The 19934-nt window shown below is 32.0% G+C and overlaps 1 protein-coding gene across 1 annotated transcript in view; it reads right to left on the bottom strand.

The window, feature by feature from the left end:
* Positions 1-15884, bottom strand: part of LOC148274531 (cholecystokinin receptor-like) — a gene marked incomplete at its 3' end in the record, with an annotated part of 82237 nt that extends 66353 nt beyond the window's left edge. Inside the window, exon 1 of the mRNA XM_088236975.1 lies at positions 15411-15884. Coding sequence (XP_088093101.1) covers positions 15411-15737 — 327 coding nt within the window. The remainder of the gene's footprint in view (positions 1-15410) is intronic.
* Positions 15885-19934: the final 4050 nt, after the last annotated feature.

Genomic DNA, 19934 nt, shown 5'->3' with positions numbered 1-19934 from the left:
GTGCTCTTGCGAACTTTTGGGAACTGTGGGTATAGATAGTCCTACTTACTTTCTGCTCAGTTCCTGTCCATTACCCTCCGTGATCTTTCTCCTCCTTTCCAAACTATTTTGTATGTCTTCGTGTTTTTTACCTTTTAGTTTCAAATATGGGATTTGCAGTATTGTTGACCTTGCTTTTAATGTACAAGCTTATATTTCATAAGTGGATTTCATTTCCTGGCTACCTTTAAATAAGTAGTATTGGGAAAGGAAGGGAGTTTCAGAAGTAGACCTCTATAGAAAACAAACTTCTTCTTCCAGGATCATGGTTCGTTTTCATACATAGAATTGCACTCTTGCTACCCCCGGACACGGATGAAAAAAATTCAACTCTTTTACAAAATGGTAGAGTTGATTTACAATTATTCAGTAAAAATGGTTTTACTATCAGAAACTTAGTAGAAGTAAAACGTGGATATTAAAAGTGTTTGCATGAACAATTATTATAATGCAGTTATTCGAGATGTATATTAAAATTCCGTGAAGAAAAAAAGCATCAAGCACAACTTTGAGAGATATATAAAAAGTTTGAAAGAGATACCAGCTTTTGAATATGTTTAGTGGTACAAACCAAAGTGCCTCACCCACATTATGCGAAAAAGTTTAATCCTCCGCTTGGTAAAGCTGGTGAAAATGCTATTGTGATATTTTAAGTCGATATATCAGAACAAGCAGCAGTCGTGTTTTATAAATATACGCCTGTAGGCATCGGGCAGAACTAAATGCTGAAGCTATTTTGAATCAGAAATTAGTTGATACGGTTTACGTCTACGCCTGATCACAAAAGAACAGAGAAGTCCTTGAACTTGAATTGAATTAAAATTCTTAAATTTCCAGTTTATTTATTTCAACATAAACATTAAAATTTAATTGGGTTGAGTGCATTTCAGCTCTTTTGGTCAAAAACCTCGATGAGCCGATGTGGATTACATATGAAGTACATTGAGGAATTTCAGTATTGTTTTTTTATTTGGTAATAGACTATTTAAGAAAGCTAAAATTATATTTTTTGTAATTTTGAGAATCCTCAATTAAACTTTAAAATTACACCACCCGCAACGTCATAAGTTCAAGTTGATGAGATTTCCTGACATCTAAAAGTAGAACCCCATACACGGTAATTTGTACCCGCCAAACGTCAAAACACGCTAAACGCTTCGAAAAACATGGCGATTCCGGAAACCGAAAATCTATTACGACAATATAACAACGCTATAATGAATTAGTTGTTGTAAATGTGTATTATATCAACCCGTAGCGTTTCAAAGCAGTTAATTTTTATTACTTTATAACCATTTTTTTTTCATATATTTTTCAGAAAATTCGCAGTATAGTTTTTAAAATGTTTTTTTTTTCAATGTTAAAAAAATTAAATATAAACATAAATACTACAAGGTTATTTACAATTATACAAAGACTTTTAAATACCTATACCTGTTTTTTTGTAATAAAGCTATAATCATAATTTTTATATTCTCACTGAGAATCGAACCCGGAACCTTCCTTATTTGAGTCAAGCGTCTCAACCATTACATCAAGGAAGGCGCCGTTTGGCTGTTATATGTGATCACTTACGAATAACCAACAGTATTTACCATTCTTCCATATACTTAGATTGTAAAAATCCTAGTGTCGTGTGTATAATTAAATTAAATATCCCTACAATACAAGTCAATTCTAGTTCCACCTTTCATAACGTGATGTTGAAATTTCGCTAGGATTTTCCATTACAGTACAAATATCTAAACATGTCACAATTCATGTATGAGAATAAATACTAAATAAAATAAAATCCCTCCATTCGACTCATAAAGAGAAAACGTGTATCGAACAGAATTTTTGTTTGCAAAATAACTAACATTATTAGTTCGCTGATATCACAAAAAAGCGCAGAAAATATCCTCAAAGTGATACTGTATGAAAGTACATACATGGAAATATACCAATTTCCTGCTAGAAATTTTTGTAGGGTATTGGGTTTTTGGCACATACCACAAACCGTAGCTATCCAATCACTTCCTACTTTTGAACTGGAGGAAAAGCTTTTAAAGAAAAAGTTCAGATAAACCTTGATTTTATCTTAAAATATTTGTTTTTTAAACTACATAAGTTTATTCAAATACTGATGCGAAATAAATTGTTTTAGTCTCTTAAGTTTTCTGTTTTAGTTTGTAGAAGTTTTAAAAGTTTGACACTGAATTAAAATTTCCATCAAATATCAATCTCTCCTCAAGAGACACGAAGTAATTTTTAAAAAAACCATAGAATAAATGAAAATAGTTTTATCAATTAGAATTTTTGAAAATTTATATAAGTTAACCACTAACATCGTTGTAGACAAAGAACTAAAACTTGTAAAAAATTGTAATAAACATGGACATAATACAAGAATATCAGAACAATATCACATACAACATTCCAAAACGAGACAAGGACAATTGAGACTAATCAATCAGGGACTGAAATCATACAATAAACTACCAGACAAAACTTAAAAAAAGACTCTAACAATCTTCAAAAGGTGTAAAAAATATTATTATTAACAAAAAGTATGAATAAAAAAAATACATTATTTTTGTAAAGTGAATGTAATTATCCGTAAGGGTGAATAAATATTTTATTTGAAAAATAAAAAATGCGGAAGTCTAGGCCTTTTCATGTCTTATCTTTAGCTAGTTTTAACCCTTCCGGGCCTTAAGGGAGTCTCTAGGGACCCTCATACAGTTTTTGTTAATTTTTTAATTGATTTTCTTTTTGCAAACCTATCTCACAATGTTAAGGATGTATAAAAATTATAAAAATTATTTTCTGCCGAATTCTTTCAATAATAATTTACATTTGTTTTGCTTCCCCCCGTGCAAACAGAAAACATCACAAATCATCGCTTTACAGTTTGATAATCTTTGATATATTGGTCAGTCAGCAGATGCACTTTTTGCTATTTGGGCGAAAATTTCCAGCCATAGCCACAAAAAAACGGATTTCACATTTTACATGCCTTTCCGCTCCCGACTCCCGCGTACCATCGCGCAAACATGTAGCAAGATTTTTGAACAGTGTTGTTTACCGTGTGGTAGAGAGAACAGAGCAATACCATATGGCAACCTCAAAAATTTCCCAAAAACCTCGAAACATTATGAAACAGTTTTCTAAATACTCATAATGTCATTTTTTTCTACAGTTTAATGAATAGGTATTTAAACATAGTTTTGATGTCACTCTCTTGCAGATACCTTTCTGATACTGTGCGAAAAAGACAACTCCGCGTCGGACTGATTATGTTTAGCTGAAAACTAAACTAATGATTTATTTTTTTCTGAAAGAGTATTAAAATGAAATTTTCTGTGTCACAGCATTATTCGTTTTTAAAAAAAGATATTTATCATTTTTATTTTCCGTACGTCCGAAAATGGCGGATAAACTGACATAAGAAACAGTTCATACAAAAAACAGTTGGAACATGCCGATACTAAATATCTATAGTGTAAAAAAACATTCGACCTCGTGGTGTAATAGTCAGCGCGTTTGCCCTCCATGCTAGAGGACTCGGGTTCGATTCCCGATATGGTTGATTTTAAATATTTATTTGAAAGAGTGTTTTCACTCCAGAATATTTCATAGTCCCTGAACTGGTACCTGAAGCGTAAGACTGGTCATCTTACCTTCATGTAACAAAAATATATTAAGATACGCTACGATTGGTGCACCAATACAGTGCCATTAGGTGCGGAAAAGGTATGATGATAATGAAAAAATCATTGCTCTGGCGCCATAATTTAGGCAGAAAATACAGCCTAAAAAAGCTTTTAAAATGAGAACTCTCCCTACCTATAACCGTATTTCCATGTCATGCAAGAAAAATAATACAATGCTTGTAACAAAAGCGATCCAGGCAAAATAACGAAATTGTTTTTTAAAAAATTAAAGGATGCCGAGATATTGGATACTTTTGAGCAGACTTACGAGCTAATTTAAATTCTTTCAGGTCATGGTGCTTTCCGAAAATATCTTCATGGATTTAAAAAACGAGACCACGATTGCTGACCTTGTGATGGACTCATCTTTCAGGATCTCTTCCATATATAACACGATTCTCCTATTTTTGACGCCGAGAGGTTAAACTGCGAACTAATGTGCACACAATACGGTTAATTTTTTGAAAACCCAGAGGGAGTTTTAAAAAATGAAGCCCTGCGGAAAAACGCATTGACTTTATTTAGACCTTAGTTATAAAAATGAAAAAAATAATGAAGGAATGGACCAAGGCCCGTGAAAAATAACTATTGTACAAAATATACATACTAAGAAAAAAAGGTTTGTATGCATAAGCAAAGCAATAATTAACCGGAACAAGAAGAAAAAAAACTACGGGAATACGTTTGGATAAAGAAAAGTCAGACAGTGTTTCTTCAAACTATCGATATATTACATGTTGAGTTTTCAAAACTTGGACCACAACGCATTGCCGTTTATATAAGTGTTTTTTTTTCAAGGTAAACAATCAATATATTATTCTTATTATCTTATTCTTATTCTTAAGGGTCAGTGCTATTCAAGCTTCTGACATCACTGCAATCTGTGAAGATCTATTATGACGGGTCCCCGTGAATAGTTCTCGCCTTCTAAGCCTAGTTCTATAAAGAGCCCAGCTACTGGGTAGAAAGCGAGAGTTTACATTTTGCTAAATCTCCTCTTCAAAGCCCAGGTCTGCAAAGAACTTAAAGAAAGATTTTTTGTAATATATATTTTATGTAAATGAAATGAAAATATAAAGTAACAATCTGAAATCAAACCAAATGTGTGGAAACAGATTTATGAATATTCTGGAAGCTGAGTTCTTAAACTTCACTGAAAATCCGGAAAAATGAACAATTTCTAGTTTTATTTTTAACTTTATTTTCAGAAGCAGAAGAAAAACATCGCCATACTTTTCACGTTTATTTCTAAAATATCGATATAAAAGTAAAATTGAAAGCGACGAGTTCTTTCAACAATGTTTTCAGTACGTCCAAATATTTGCCAAGTGGCCGGATTTTCTCCCTCGGAAGTTATTTATGTCTAAATTTGTTGCAACAGAGAGGGAAAACATTTTTTGAGAAGGGAATGCTTCTCACCCGCATGATAAAGGTTTCAGTTCTTTTATTTTATTTTCAGTGTATACTTGTAATGCCGTATTAAATAGACTTCATGAACTCGGCGATAGTTATTCCCACGTATCTGATATATTTAGTGTAGGGTATTGTTCCCATAGAACAAACCTTTTGAACTTTTTCAACGAAGGTGAATGGTAATTATATTTATTTATTCATGCGTTTCACAATAAATACAGTTTTTTGTTCACTTTGCCCAGCTGTATGAAACAGCACGTATGATGTGACACAGAATATTTTTTTATTTAAACTTTCTACTGAATACGCTGTTTAATTTTTTGGTTAATTTTTTTTTTATAAATCTTGAGTATAAGGAAATTTATGTTTTAAAAAAAATATATATATTAAGCCAAATATGTTAGTATTATAAATGTTTGTAAAAGGCAGATTTGCCGTTTATGTTATTAAAATAAAATAAATAAATAAAAGTCGACAGAAGGAAGAGTCGAAGAAATGTGAATATTTTAACACGGGCAGAATGGTGAATGTTACACAGTATGTAAAGTGGCCACTTAAACCAGCTAATGACAGAGCATTAGCACTGTTAATGTCTAGACTTCCATATTATATCAATTATCTTGCACTTACGATATTTAATAACCTGATATTCATCTCACGCAGTAATTTTATTAATTCGAATTGAGAACCAAAACCATTAGATTCCAAACTTTTCGTTTTGGATTAAATTAGAGGTAAATATTATTAGATTTATTTTATAATAATAGGACGTCTAGACGATGTCGTTTCTCAGAATTCAAAGTCAATCCACAACAAAAGTGTATATTGTCATGAATCTTAAAATGAAATTTGCGAAGTATAATAAAATTTTAACCGAAGAGTACTAAAAAAAACACGAAAATTAATATCTTTTAAGAAAATAGGTAATTTCCTGTGGAGACCACATCACTTATGACGAGGTTCTCAGCAGAATCGAAAAAGGGAGGCACCCAATCGAAACCATCTAAGAAAAGCGAGCCAAATAGACCGGCCACATTATACGCTGTGAGGGTCACCTGCATGACATAATAGAGGGATTGGCAGAAGGGTCAAATTACAGAGGGCGTCCTCGACGGTAGTATTTGGAGCAAGTATGCGAGGATTCGAACTGCGCCTTATATGTCGAGATAAAGAGGGCTGCAGATAATAGAGACCAATGGAGACAAGATTTGGCCGGTGGAGGGGTGGTAACAGTTCTGGTTCTCCCGACCGGATTTAAAAATATAAAAAAAAGTTTTTGCATTGTGCGGATATGAAAAGAGGCCATAAGACCGTTAAAACAGATACGGGTAAGTGGGTGGGGGCTTTCCAGACCAATGAAGGACGAGATGCAAGACTTGGCTGCAAACCAGTCCCAGAATTGAGACTGCAATGAAGAAGATAGAAAATCATAACCGGACTATTTTTCAATTCGATGAGTAATGCTGACAAGCCGGTTTCGCGGTTTAGTGGGTTTCATTATTTTTCCTTGTATATTTTACGGTTCATGTTAATCTTCTTAAATAAAAATAAGTACAAAATAAATGAATATTTCTAATTGGTTTGAAGTCGGAGTTTTATGGCAACAAAAAAAAGAATTGGTATTTTTTGTACGTAGAAAAATAAATATTGTCAGAAGTCAACTACCAAAAAAAAGTTTGTTTATTAATTAAGCACGACATTACATTAAAAAGTAAAAAATAATTTTTAAAATCTTTTATAATACAAGAATGAAAAACTTAGTCGAAATGCGATATAACCACACAAGTGGGTATTATGGCACAACTAAACATAAATTACGTCGGCCTTGTGGCGTAATGGTCAGCGCGTTTGCTTACCGTGCATGAGGTCTCGGATTCGAGTCCCGACATGGTTTAAAAGGTGTTTTCACACTGGAATATTTCTTAGTCCCTGGACTGATACCTGAAGCGTAAGACTGATCATTGTGCCTTTATATTACAAAAATAATCAAGATACGCCACGATTGGTTTACCAATGCAGTGCCCTTTACCATTACCATTAGGTGCAGAAATGGAAAAATTAGATGAAAAATTAAGGCGTACACTTCTCACAAATTTTTTTTGCACGTATACAACTATTTTTTTCTCATTTTTTTGTCCGAAATAGCATTTACGACCAAAAAGATTTTTTTCGAAATAAATATAATTTATGCGCCGCATTAAAGTGCGTCCAGGTACGTTAAAGCGTTTAGAAATCTCGCGAATAGAGCCTTTTTTCTGCAAAGTTTCTACAGCTTGCTGCAGTGCTTCCACCGTCCATCGTGCTTAAAGATGTTTCATTTTGTACCGTCGAGGCATTCTTAAAAAATAAATGCATGTTAGAATAAAACCCCAAATAACGGTGCCATATAATCCCAAATTGCCATCGCGTGACATTCTAAACGTCAAAACAAAACGCATGTAAAATGGCATCAGAAACAAACATTAAGTTGCGAGTCATGGACCTCGTTTTCCTAATATATATTTTTTAAATCACAGGGGCTATTTTCGATACAATAATTATCACAAAAATAGTTTTAAAAAACTTTTACTGAATATATTTTCAGGCTTTGTGTTTTCACCTGTAATTCAATAAGTGTTTTGTTGCAATCGCTACACGGTCCATTTTTTATGAGAACTGTTAATGGTTAATAAATGGGCGCTTTTGCAACGCCATTAGTGCATAATCAAAGGAATTTTTGTGCGATTTATGATTGTGCGGCATATTGTCAAACGCGGCGTATTTTCCCAAGTTATTGTTTTATTTATTATTTTATTTTTGCACCACAACAGGCCAGGAGGCCCAATAACAATAGTGGTGAATTACATCACAGAACCCCCAGGCTTGAGAAAAATCACATTTAATTTTTTTGTGTTCTCACCGGGAATTGAACCCGGAACCTTCCGTCGGTGAGTCAAGCGTCTTGATCACTACACCACGGAGGCCGCCAAGTTGCAACAACGACAACAAAACATCACGCCGTTTCCCCGTAAGGTAAAGAGGATAGAATGCCACATCACTGTATCTTTTCATACAGATCTCGCTTCCGCTACATTGAAACATCTTATTAACATGTCCATTTTCAAGTATTTGTTGGATTTGGTCATGCCATGTCTTCTTCGGTCTTCCTCTATTTCTGCGTCCATCAACGTTCGCATTGTAAATATTCTTAGCCGTTTTTTCGCTGTCCATTCACTCTACATGTCCAAAGCAGCGCAGAGCTCCTTTCTTGATATTGTCGATAATGCTTATCTCAGCCTTACATAATGTACGGATCTCAACATTTGTGCATCTTTCGTACATAGTTTTACGACGCATTTGCCTGAGAGATCGCATGTCGACAGCATTCAACCTACTTTCATCCCTGTTTTTCCAAGTCCATACTTCGCTCCCATACATCTGGGTCGGGACCAGGACTCAACTGTGAGCTGCTAATTTTGCCTTGTTTTTGCTTTCTACTGTTAAATTTGAATATTTGAAGAGATTAGGGTAGGTATTTTATTTTAAACAAAAGAAAAATGTGGAATGTCACGTACGCAATGTATTATTACATGACAATGACAGGTTTTGTAACTATTATTACCATTCCTTTTCAACATCTAGTGATGCATAGGATACTGCACTAGTACACCAATCGCAGCAAATCTATATCGTTATTGTTAAACAAAGGTAAAATCATCAGTCTTATAGATAAGGTGCCAGTCCTGGGCCCGTATTACAATGGGAAGATATCTTTTATCTGTAATTTTATCTACAAAGTAAAACTAAGTTTTCAGTATAAAAAATACAATATACAAACAATTTGTTTTTCTAAACATGCTTAAATACAGGTTACAGGTGAAGATACTTTAAATTTTCATCAAAATGTACACATTTTCGAGAACATTAAATACAGGCTTTTAACCCCGGCTTCGCTCACGTGGTATGAGGGAGAAATTATTTAGGTAATTGAATAATTATTATTCACATTTTTGTTAAAAAAAAATTAAAGCGCCATCTTCGTGAAAATTATTTTACTTCAAAAATCACATTAAAGAATTTTAATTATCAATAACAACTATCTTGATAGAATCATATATTTCATCCAGATTGAAAGTAACTTGGTTTTACAACTATCGCAATGAAAGAAATACGATGAACCGTTCGTCCATGGTAACGTAGCATTGTTATTCTGTTCGCAAATCTTATAACACCATTTTTTTTATTTAAACGAAAATTAAAATATAAATTATTAATATATAAATTGTCCAAACGAAAAAGTTTCAATTTAAAAACCACGTTCTAAAAGCCAGATTTTCAGCAGACGTCTTTCACTCGACCAAGAAAAGTTTTTTTCATTTTTATATTTAAAGGGAGCATATACATTTTTGATATTTTAAAACATAAACCAAACCAAACTTAACTAGCCAAGCTAATTTTTCAAATATTAAAATTAATTTTTAAGTTGATTCTTTTTTATATACCACCTTACCGCCTAATTATTTTTAAATAATGCTGCTTATTATTGATATATTTTTTTATTGTAATTTTTTTTATTTCGGGATGAAAAATAGGTATCTTGTTTTATTCCTTTATCTTTTTGGCTGGCTATCATTGTGCAAAAATATATATTAATCGGTTGCTCTATTGAGACGCGAAGGAAACAAACAAACACTCTTTCGGTTTCTTTTTCGAAGGAATAAAGCATAAATAAATAATGAATACTATTATTAATTACTATTAATATTATTTAATTTATAAATCATATAACACAAAGAATTTTACACGTATAATAGTTTAAGTTACATTCCCAGGAGTTACAACAACTCAATTCGAGACATAAATAATATTAACATTTAGAAAATAACACATATTGAGAGCAACAAAGAAACAAAGCAAGTTTAGCACCTTTATAGCACAACAATATATATAAAAAAACGCTTTAAAGAATTAAAAAAAGGAGTGAATCTACTAAGGTAGATATGGTCATTAACATCACATGCCAATCAGATGATGCTGCTATAGTGATGATAAGAACATATCCATCTCAGTTAGTAAACATCTGGATGCCTAAGAAATGTCGTATAGTACAATGAACACATGAATATTGGAAACATAATTCGGATACACAAACGTATATCAGACCAAATCATGGTGTATACAACAGAGGCGAGGATAGAAAGAGAGAAAATAAAAAATACGAAAAACCTAGTAGAAAAACGAAATAGAAAAACCAAATAACTGCTCAGAACGTCAGATATGAAAGTTACTTACATTATTGACTAATTTTTTGTGTCTTCTCGTACTCTTAAACAAGTTATCTCAAAACTTAATAAATTGATAGTCATATTATTTAATTTGTAAAAAAATACTCTTAATATTTCATGTGTTATAATATTTCAACGTTTCTCCTTGTTTCTGAAAAAAAAGGATTTTATAAACAGGTACACATTTTAAGTTGCCGCTTTTGATCGTTAGGTGTTAGAGGACCATCGTCTGTTTAATTTTTCGTTTAGCGCAGTTATATATCTTTCGTTTTATGATACTTGCCTTAATTAACGTTATGTTATTTTGTGTTTATAATATTATACTTGTAATTTAATAACCATATTTATTATTTACTATCCGAAATTCAAATAACCTCAACTTATATGGTAATCTATTTTACCCTAATATAATAAACAATAAATGTTATCATAAAACATATACTTGAAACAAATATATTTTATTTAATGGATTTGAAAATAACAAGGAATTTACTTTTAAGTACAAGGGTTCAAATTTTAGTTTAATTAAAAAGAATGACAGCGCAAACGTTAAACAAAATAATCCTTTGTTGTCTTTCTAAATATAGTTTGAAGCATAATTTCGGCCAAAAGCGTGGAATCTTATAAATTAGATCTGTCAATTATATGTAAATATCAAAGCAGACGCCTTTCGTAAAAAAAAATATTTTATTTTATCAAAAGGTGGATAAAAACATTGATTGAAGTCAGTTAAGGGGGCAAGGTAATTTAAATTAAAAATACGAAAAACAATTATTTAATTCATTTCCTGTCATGTTCTCAAAAACCAAAAATCTCAGAACTTCTCATCAAACAATTTTGTTTCCTAAAAGTAAAGTTGTTTCCAGGAAATATTGTCAACGTTTTTCCGTGATTTAGTAGGCGGAATATCAAAAAATTCATCCGTCAACATCTGTCGTTGGCATATCAAGTATTTTACGTTTATTTGGCACGTCCTATCGGAAGAAATCAAACTGGGACTGAATTTTAGATTCAGTAAATCCTTTGAGAATGATTCTCAAATATCCACGGCAGATTGTTTAGGATTGTGTACATTTTTAACGGAATCACGGGAATTCTTTTATTTATTGTATTTTTTTCGAAAAGCTTTCGCTTGCTCTGTTTTAGATGGGGCAGAAACTACGTGAATTCAAATGAGTCGAACAATTGACAAATCCATTTTATTATGTTCCATTTTTTGCATGACTTTTACCGTAAGTGCGGTGTTCATATTTCTTTACTTTTAATATTTACCGATTAAATGTTAAACAGTGAAAACTTTGACATTATATATTTAGATTGCGTTTCAACTTTAAAACTTCGACAAGTCACAAAGAATGCCAAGAAATACTGCTAGATAATAGAGTAGAGCATTAATAGTTCTAACCGAGTAAGTACTCCAATAGAAGCGGACCAGGAACAGACCAAGAAATGTATGAATAGATTATTAAAGACGACTGGAGTAGGGTAGAAGGGATAGGAAACAAGAGAATTATGGCCAACACTCGTAGCGGAGGCGAAATCCTACCCTGGAATACAGCCTCGGGTAGAATTTAAATTTGATGTGGTGTATAAGAATCGACCCAATTTTAGCGATGTTTTAAACAAAATTATTGAAAATTAATGAACATAATACAACAGAGATAAAAAACATTTTAGAGAAGAGAATATAGAAGTCTAGACATCCACGGGGCTTATGACTTGTCATTGGCTGGTTTAAGTGGTAACTTGACACACTGTGCATTATTCACTATTCTTCCTATATTTGAACACCTAGATTCTTTTGATTCTTCTATCTGTTGACGTTTGTGAAGTTGACGGCTTCCTAAGAGGTTTAATCCAGTCCTTGTATACAAATATTTGGACAAATTCAAAGAATTGTTGATAAATTCACCGGGTCCAAGAAGTATAAAAATAAAAATATTTTCAGACGTTGCTTAGCATGTGGGTGAAATAATTCAATTATCTGAATCTTACTCGCAACAATAAAGTTTTCAGCTTTTAAACTTCACAAACGTCAACAGATCGAATAATCAAAGGAATATAGATGTTAAATTCTGGATTCTGCCTCTTTGGGGTTTTCCTGCGATTGCCTTTGGTACTTTCATCTCTGACGTTCAGAGCAGTTATTTGGTTTGTCTATTTAGTTTTCCTATTGAGTTTTTCCACTTGGTTTTTCGTCTTTTTTATTTTCTCTCTATCTATCCTCGCCTCTATTGTATACACCATGATCGGTTTGACACACGTTTTGAATATCCGAAATATGTTTCCAATAATCATGTGTTTATTATACTATATGACATTTCTTAGGCATCCAGATGTTCACTTACTGAGATGGATACGTTCTCATCATCACTATGGCTGCATCATCTGCATGGCATGTGATGTTAATGACCATATCTCCCTTAGTAGACTCACTACTTTTTTTTATTCTTAAAAGCGTTTTTTTATATATATTTTCTGCTTGTGTAAGAAAAGGTTTTTGTAAGGTAATAAAGCGCTTACGTTTTTTACATAAATCATAATTAAATATGATATTACAGACCAAACTTTGATCTTAGAGATCGGATCAGAAATGAGACAATGAGGTCTGTTTGTGGTATTGTTGACATAGTAAAGAGGGGAAAGGAAGACGTTTTTGGAAAGATCATGTTAACCATATGAAAGATGCATGACTTGCAAAAATTGGTAAGACTGACAACCCTAGCAGCAGTAGATTACAGGAAGGCAGCCAAGTTAGATTTCATCCTCCTCGGTCAGCCCACTGTCACAACAGGTTATACGACCTAGACCAAGAGGGAGAAGAAGAAATAGATACTTAATTTATTTGTCAAAAAAGAAAGGTAAAATATTTTTGAGAAGGGAAAACGGAAGTCATTGGCTAGTGCAATATTAATTAAATATTTAAAAAAGCATAATCAATGTTTTTTTTAAAGAAAATGTACATGTAAATTCAATTAAAAAATATCAAATAGGACAAATACATAGGAAAGAAGTGTGTAATTTATTGAAAAAACTAAGCCGTAAATTAAATAATAATTAAATAAGAAATGTGAGAGGTTTTTGAATATTTTTTCATGTAGTCAGTGTCAGGTTTTTGTACTACAATCGTAAAGTTTATTCGACGCATAAATCGTGTTTCTTTCTGTGACAGAAAATATATAGAATCACTTCGTATGAAAAGTGAGACAACCATTTTTTATCGAAAGTTTTACGTGTTCCCGAGAATCTCAATATGCCAAGGTAACAGTTTGATAAAGTTTCAGGTCCTTATTAAATTGCGTAGCTCCCGCTTTATTCACTAAACATATTTCTCATGTTGCTATTCTATTCTTACAACATGGTTACTTATTATTGACTCCTCTTACACTCTGCACTCAGATCAAATACTGAATATTCATGCTCAATATAATACACAGAAGGTTCTTGGCTTTCGCACATACTTGATTCTTGAAAGTGTGTGCGAATGCTGAATGTTTGAAAGTCGATGGATGTAGAAAAATCGTAAAGAAATATTTCTTAAAATACTTATTGATCAATAATTCATTTAAAAAAATTATTTATCAATATTTATAATTTATTTAAGAAGGCGTGCTTAAATAAGTGCTTTCAGGTGGTCACTTTATTTTTTTTCCTAGAGTTAGTTTTTACCATCCTTTTTTCTTTTCATCATAAAGAGTTGCCGTGTCTTTCTCAATCACCCTACATACTTGATATTCATGTTCTCAATTGGGATAGCAGTTTCCCTAATAGTAAAAAAAATGACAAAATGAAGGAAGGCTTCATTCATATTTTTGATTTTCAAAGTCATAACGATTTTATCACCTTTTTCCTCACTTATATTGCGTGTTTTATTTACTAGTTGTTGTCCAATTAATCTCTTCATAGAATAGTGTAAATATTAAGTCAATTTCTGTTTCTAAAAATGAAAGTTTATGTACATATAAATATGTATTTATTTTTGCACCACAACAGGCCATTGGACCCAATAACAGTGGTGAATTACATCACAGAACACCCAGGCAAGCCTCAAGAGAAAAATAACATTTTATTTTTTTGTATTCTCATCGGGAATTGAACCCGGAACCTTCCGTATGTGAGTCAGGCGTGTTGACCACTACACCACGGAGGTCGCCATATATAGATAGCAATGCTTTGTTCACTTGAATGCAAACGTCACCCACATACAATTTTTTAAACTCTTCTCTCATGTATTATGTATTATTTGATCAGCAGTGGATTTTTTCAATTGGCTCTAGTATTGTTAATATATTTCTAGCTTTTTAATAGCTGTGAAAATTCCGAATAAATAAAATAAAATATAATTTTGAAAATTTTATCATATACCTACAATATTTTTCTATTTTTTTGTTTTAAATTTTTTTTTTTTGCACCACAACTGGCCAGGAGGCCCAATAACAGTGGTGGATTACATCACAGAACACCCAGGCTTGAGAAATTACACATTTTAATTTTTGTGTTCTCACCGGGAATCAAACCCGGAACCTTTCGTGTGTGAGTCAAGCGTCTTGACCACTACACCACGGAGGCCGCCAATGTTCGCCGCCGTTCATATACGAGTATATGTTTTATAGTACGAGTATATTAATATATCATACTCGATTTTTTTATTTTTAAGCTCTCTTTAAACCAGTTATACGAGCATGTAAATGGCAGAAATGCCGTATATAAAAAATAAATATACCACTGATCCTCTCAAATTAAATGGTTTGTGTTGGTAGGAAGAAATTGCCTACAGGCAAGTTTTATTTATTTATTTATTTTTATCATATTCCATAAAATAATACATGAATACAGAGTTGCTTTGACCATCATAATAGGGTTAATTACCCCGTTCTAAGCTAGTAAAAAAATATAAAAAACATTTATCCATATATAAAAGCATTAAATAAAAGTTAAAATAAATAAATATTTATAGGGATGCAAAATGCAGAATTAAAAAACAGAACAAATAACTTACCAGGTTCAGCAGGTACACGTTTGTGACAGTTCTCATCCTTTTGTTTTGTGCCAAGGTTATAACCACCATTGAGTTTCCGATCACTGCCAGAAGAAAGATAATCACGTAGAGTGGAATTATCAATTTAGATTCAAATACTCCAACACTCTTCATACTGCTGGTTCTGTTACTCACTGGTGATTCACTGATGGCTTCGGGAACTATGTCACTGAAATTCGAGCGAGCGAAAACATCACCATCACTTGAATTCCCGAAGAGGAGTAACGGGGCCACAGTGACGAATTCCACAATATATGTCGAAGTCACAGTAGTGTAAAAAGTCTCCATAATTGTATTTCAATTCAATTTCGTCTTAATAAATTACACTCAACACTTTAAGACAACAGATTAGTCACAAATATTTGATCACTTCTTTAAAACGGAGTCTTTGATAATATTTGACATGTTTATTATTAATGACTGTCAACCACCATCTGTAAAGAAAGAAAATTCAAGGCATTAGCAAATTTCAAATTCGTATTTTTGAGATTTTTAAGTTACTTAAAGTATTTTTCTTCAAAGTTTAGTCTAACTTTAAAATGGCCTAATCTGCCGGTCAAAAAGTAACTATGTAAAACATTTAAGTAATTTTTTTAATAGAAATACCTTTAAAAATAATTGTTTCTATTTAATTTATTTTTTTATGATTACATCCATAGAATTAAGAATAGTCCAGAAACCGCATACGCGTATCAAACAGAAGGCGACTTAAATACTCTTAAAAGAGTAGTTTTATATTTTAATCCATTAGTTTATTTGTAGACGTCGCTCAGTACGCAACTCTCGATTTGAATTCAACTATGCCGTGTAGTGTGGTTTTAAAGTATAGAAACGCTGCTGGGATCTTAAAGAAACAGGATGGGATCACATTTCATCGGTAATAAGCAAATGTATGTGAAAGTATCAAATGCATTACTTAAAATCGAATTATTTTTCCATCTGTCAGATTGTCGAAGAAAACAAAACAAACATTTTGTTAGTGCTATCAGGGTTGTTAATTTATGTACCTCTTTGCTCATCTAATGAGAGAACAAATAAAAGTAGGACCTCAGATTAAACACTACCGTAAAGGACATTTGACTAAAATTATCTTTAAAACATCAAATATTATTTAACGTGATATAAAAATATCCGTTTTATGTAAAGTAAATTTTTTTTTTTTATTTTAAGTTCAAAGTTCATTAATTCAATAACCCTGATAAAATGACCCTATACTTATGTACTCCATTGTGTCCATCAATGTTTCCGCGAGCACAATACAATTTTAGAAAAATTATCAGATTGCTTTTTTTTTCCTTACATTTGTGTCATGATTATGTTTTTTCCCATCGTGTAACATTACGCGGTGACTTTACGAATGTGCGCGGCAAAAGTAGGGCGAAATGGAGGAATTTTTAGATACAGTCCGATGTTTTCAAATATAATTCTACGCTCCTTCTGGACTATTCTTAATTCTATGATTACGCAATAAAAAAAAATAATATTCGTTTTAAAATAGCAAAATCGTTTGATTTCCTCATTTTTCGTGCGTTTTACCCGACTTAAACAATTATGTTAGAATTTTTTTTTTACATTTTTTTACATTTTTTTTTTTGCACCACAACAGGCCAGGAGGCCTGATTACAGTAGTGAATTACGTCACAGAGCACCCAGGCTTATAAAAATCACATTTTTAATTTTTGTGTTCTCACCGGGAATCGAACCCGGAACCTTCCGTACGTGAGTCAAGCGTCTTGACCATTACACCACGGAGGCCGCAATGATGGCCGGATGAAAAACAAGCTCGAACATGCGTAAAATTATGAAAATTACACAGTTTGTTATGTATAAATTAGCCAGATAACGCATTTCATATTACGTAGATTTTCATGTTCCTTTCTCAATTATGTGCATTTTTTCATAGCTTGTCCATAAACGCTTATTGGTCGAATAAACATGTGGAAGTGTCCAAGTATTTTTGATCGGTAACTTATATGTAAATATAAGTCATTACATCATTGTCCATAAACATTTAGATGTAATCAGAATATTGTATATTTAATTAATAAGTAAAATAGTTTTTTTTTTCAGTGCTGTTATTCGATTTTCAACGTACTTCATTAATTTGAAATGATTTTCCAATTTTAGTATTACATTTTATTTCAATTTAATATCGATAGAATAAAAAAAGATAAAATTTATTAGTTAAGTATACCTAAGGCGGCCTCCGTGGTGTAGTGGTCAAGACGCTTGACTCACACATGGAAGGTTCCGGGTTCGATTCCCGGTGAGAACAATTAAGAATTAATCTGATTTTTCTCAAGCCTGGGTGTTCTGTGATGTAATTCACAACTGTAATTGGGCCTCCTGGCCTGTTGTGGTGCGAAAAAAAAAAAAAAAACAAAAACAAAAACATACCTTGATGAAGAAGCTTGTACAGCTTTGAAACCGGTGAATAGAAAAATTAAAAAGGAGGTGGTTAAAAACAAAATTGTTTTATTTATTTTGTAATTTTGAATAACCACAAAGTTAGTGCTCCAAATATAAAATTTATTTAAAACAAACAAATTTAACTTATAGTAAAAATAATATAGCAAATTTGTGTTTAACCACATACTTTGTTTTTTTCTTCTTACCGGTTTTAAAGCTACAAAAGCTTCTTTGTTAAGATATAATAGCGGTGAGACTAATACTCCCTCTCACTTCTGTTCAAAGTACTTCATATTCCTAACGCTCCTATATACCTGCGTGAAAAATTTCAACGCTTATCAGTTCATGGTTTACCACTTCGTTCTTATTCTCAAGGCACTCTCTTAATACCCATCCACAATTCCCCGTTCTTCTCTAACTCATAAAGTGTCCATGCGGCTCGACTGGAATCATCTTCCATCCACCATCAAAGATGTTACTACATTATCTCTGTTTAAATCACGTATGAAGAAACATCTCCTTTCTCTTTCTTAGTATCTCCTCCTTTCCTCTTTCCTCTTTTTTCCTTTTTCCCATTGAGTAATAGTTTTGATTTAAGGTAATTTATACACAAATACGTTTATTTCTATTTTTATATATCTTTAGCTTTTTAATATTTTTTTTCTATTGAATATCTTATGGTACTTGAACTATAAAAATAAAACTTTTCTTTTATTGGTTGATTGAAAGAAATTGCCACTTGGCAATAAGCCCGCCAATGTACAAATAACATTATGTACAAAAAGTTAAATAAATAAATAAATAATTTATTTATGAATCTCATCGTATTTTTTTTTTAAGTACTAAATATTACATCTAAACATACGGAGCTAATCAAACGGAGGAGATTAAATTTAATGCAAAAGAGAAGAAAAATATTTTGGAGATGAGAATATGGAAGTCTTGACATTTCAGAGCTTATAACCTGTCATTGGCTAGTTTAAAAGGCCACTTAATACACCGTGTAATATTCGAAATTCTGTTGATGTTAAAATATTACGATATGAGAGGTCACAAGCCTTGTAAATGCCTGAACTTTCACACTGTCTTCACAAAAAATATTTTTCCATCTTATTTATTATGATGGATAACTTATATAGCGGCATTTTTCTAATATAATACCTCATAATAATAACTCCCTTGCCAGAAAATCCAGCCTGTCTACAAACATTTTTACACATATTGTCGATTAAAGTAACTCGTATATGAAGGAGCATGAAAATTGAGAACTTTTTCAGGCGTTGCTTAGAAGGTGAAATTATTCAGCCATATGAATCTCACTCACATTTATAAAAGTCGAAACTTGATTGAGCCGAAGCTCTATTTATTTATTTATTCATTTAACTTCACAAATGCCAACAGATTGAAGAGTTGAAGAAATGTGATTGTTTTAAATGTGAATGGTGAATGTTACTCAGTGTATAAATTGGCCACTTAAACAGGCAATTACCTGTCGTAAGCCCTGTAAATGCCTAGACTTCCATATTCCCTAGTCGAAAATGTCTTACCTCTCTGTAGCAATAAATCAAGATAAGAATAACTCCCTAAGCGTGAAATCCAGCCAGTCTATAAACATTTGGATATTTATTTAATTATTTACAGTCCATTCTCAAAACGTTATTTATTTTACTAAGATTGTTAAGTTAACTTTACTGTATTCCTAAACTGGTATTTCTTCATTAATTAACATAGAAATACAGTTATTAATAGAAGCATGTAAATTTTGCTACATTTCAATTAATTTCTGTGAATGTTCAAACGTTTTAAACATAGGTACCAGAATATAATTTGGAATTTCCTCTTGAGGCCCGAGACTAATCTGGCCACCAGGAAAACTTATTTTTTATTTTCAAATCATAATTGTCGTAAAATTAAACCAAAACGATTGAAATAAAAGTTTTTTTTATTGTATATACAATTATTAAGTATTTATTACAAAATTAAAAGCCAATAAAATAAAATATAATCATTCAACACTTTCTCACATAATTGATTTCTTTAAAAAACATTATTATTAACACTTAAAAGACTACTGTG

This window comes from Micrasema longulum, unplaced genomic scaffold (genome assembly GCF_059751315.1).
Source record: "Micrasema longulum isolate JH-2025_06_02 unplaced genomic scaffold, ASM5975131v1 h1tg001629l, whole genome shotgun sequence".
Taxonomy (NCBI): Eukaryota; Metazoa; Arthropoda; class Insecta; order Trichoptera; family Brachycentridae; genus Micrasema; species Micrasema longulum.
The sequence above is the reverse complement of the archived record's forward strand: the minus strand, read 5'-3'. Positions and strand labels throughout refer to the sequence as shown.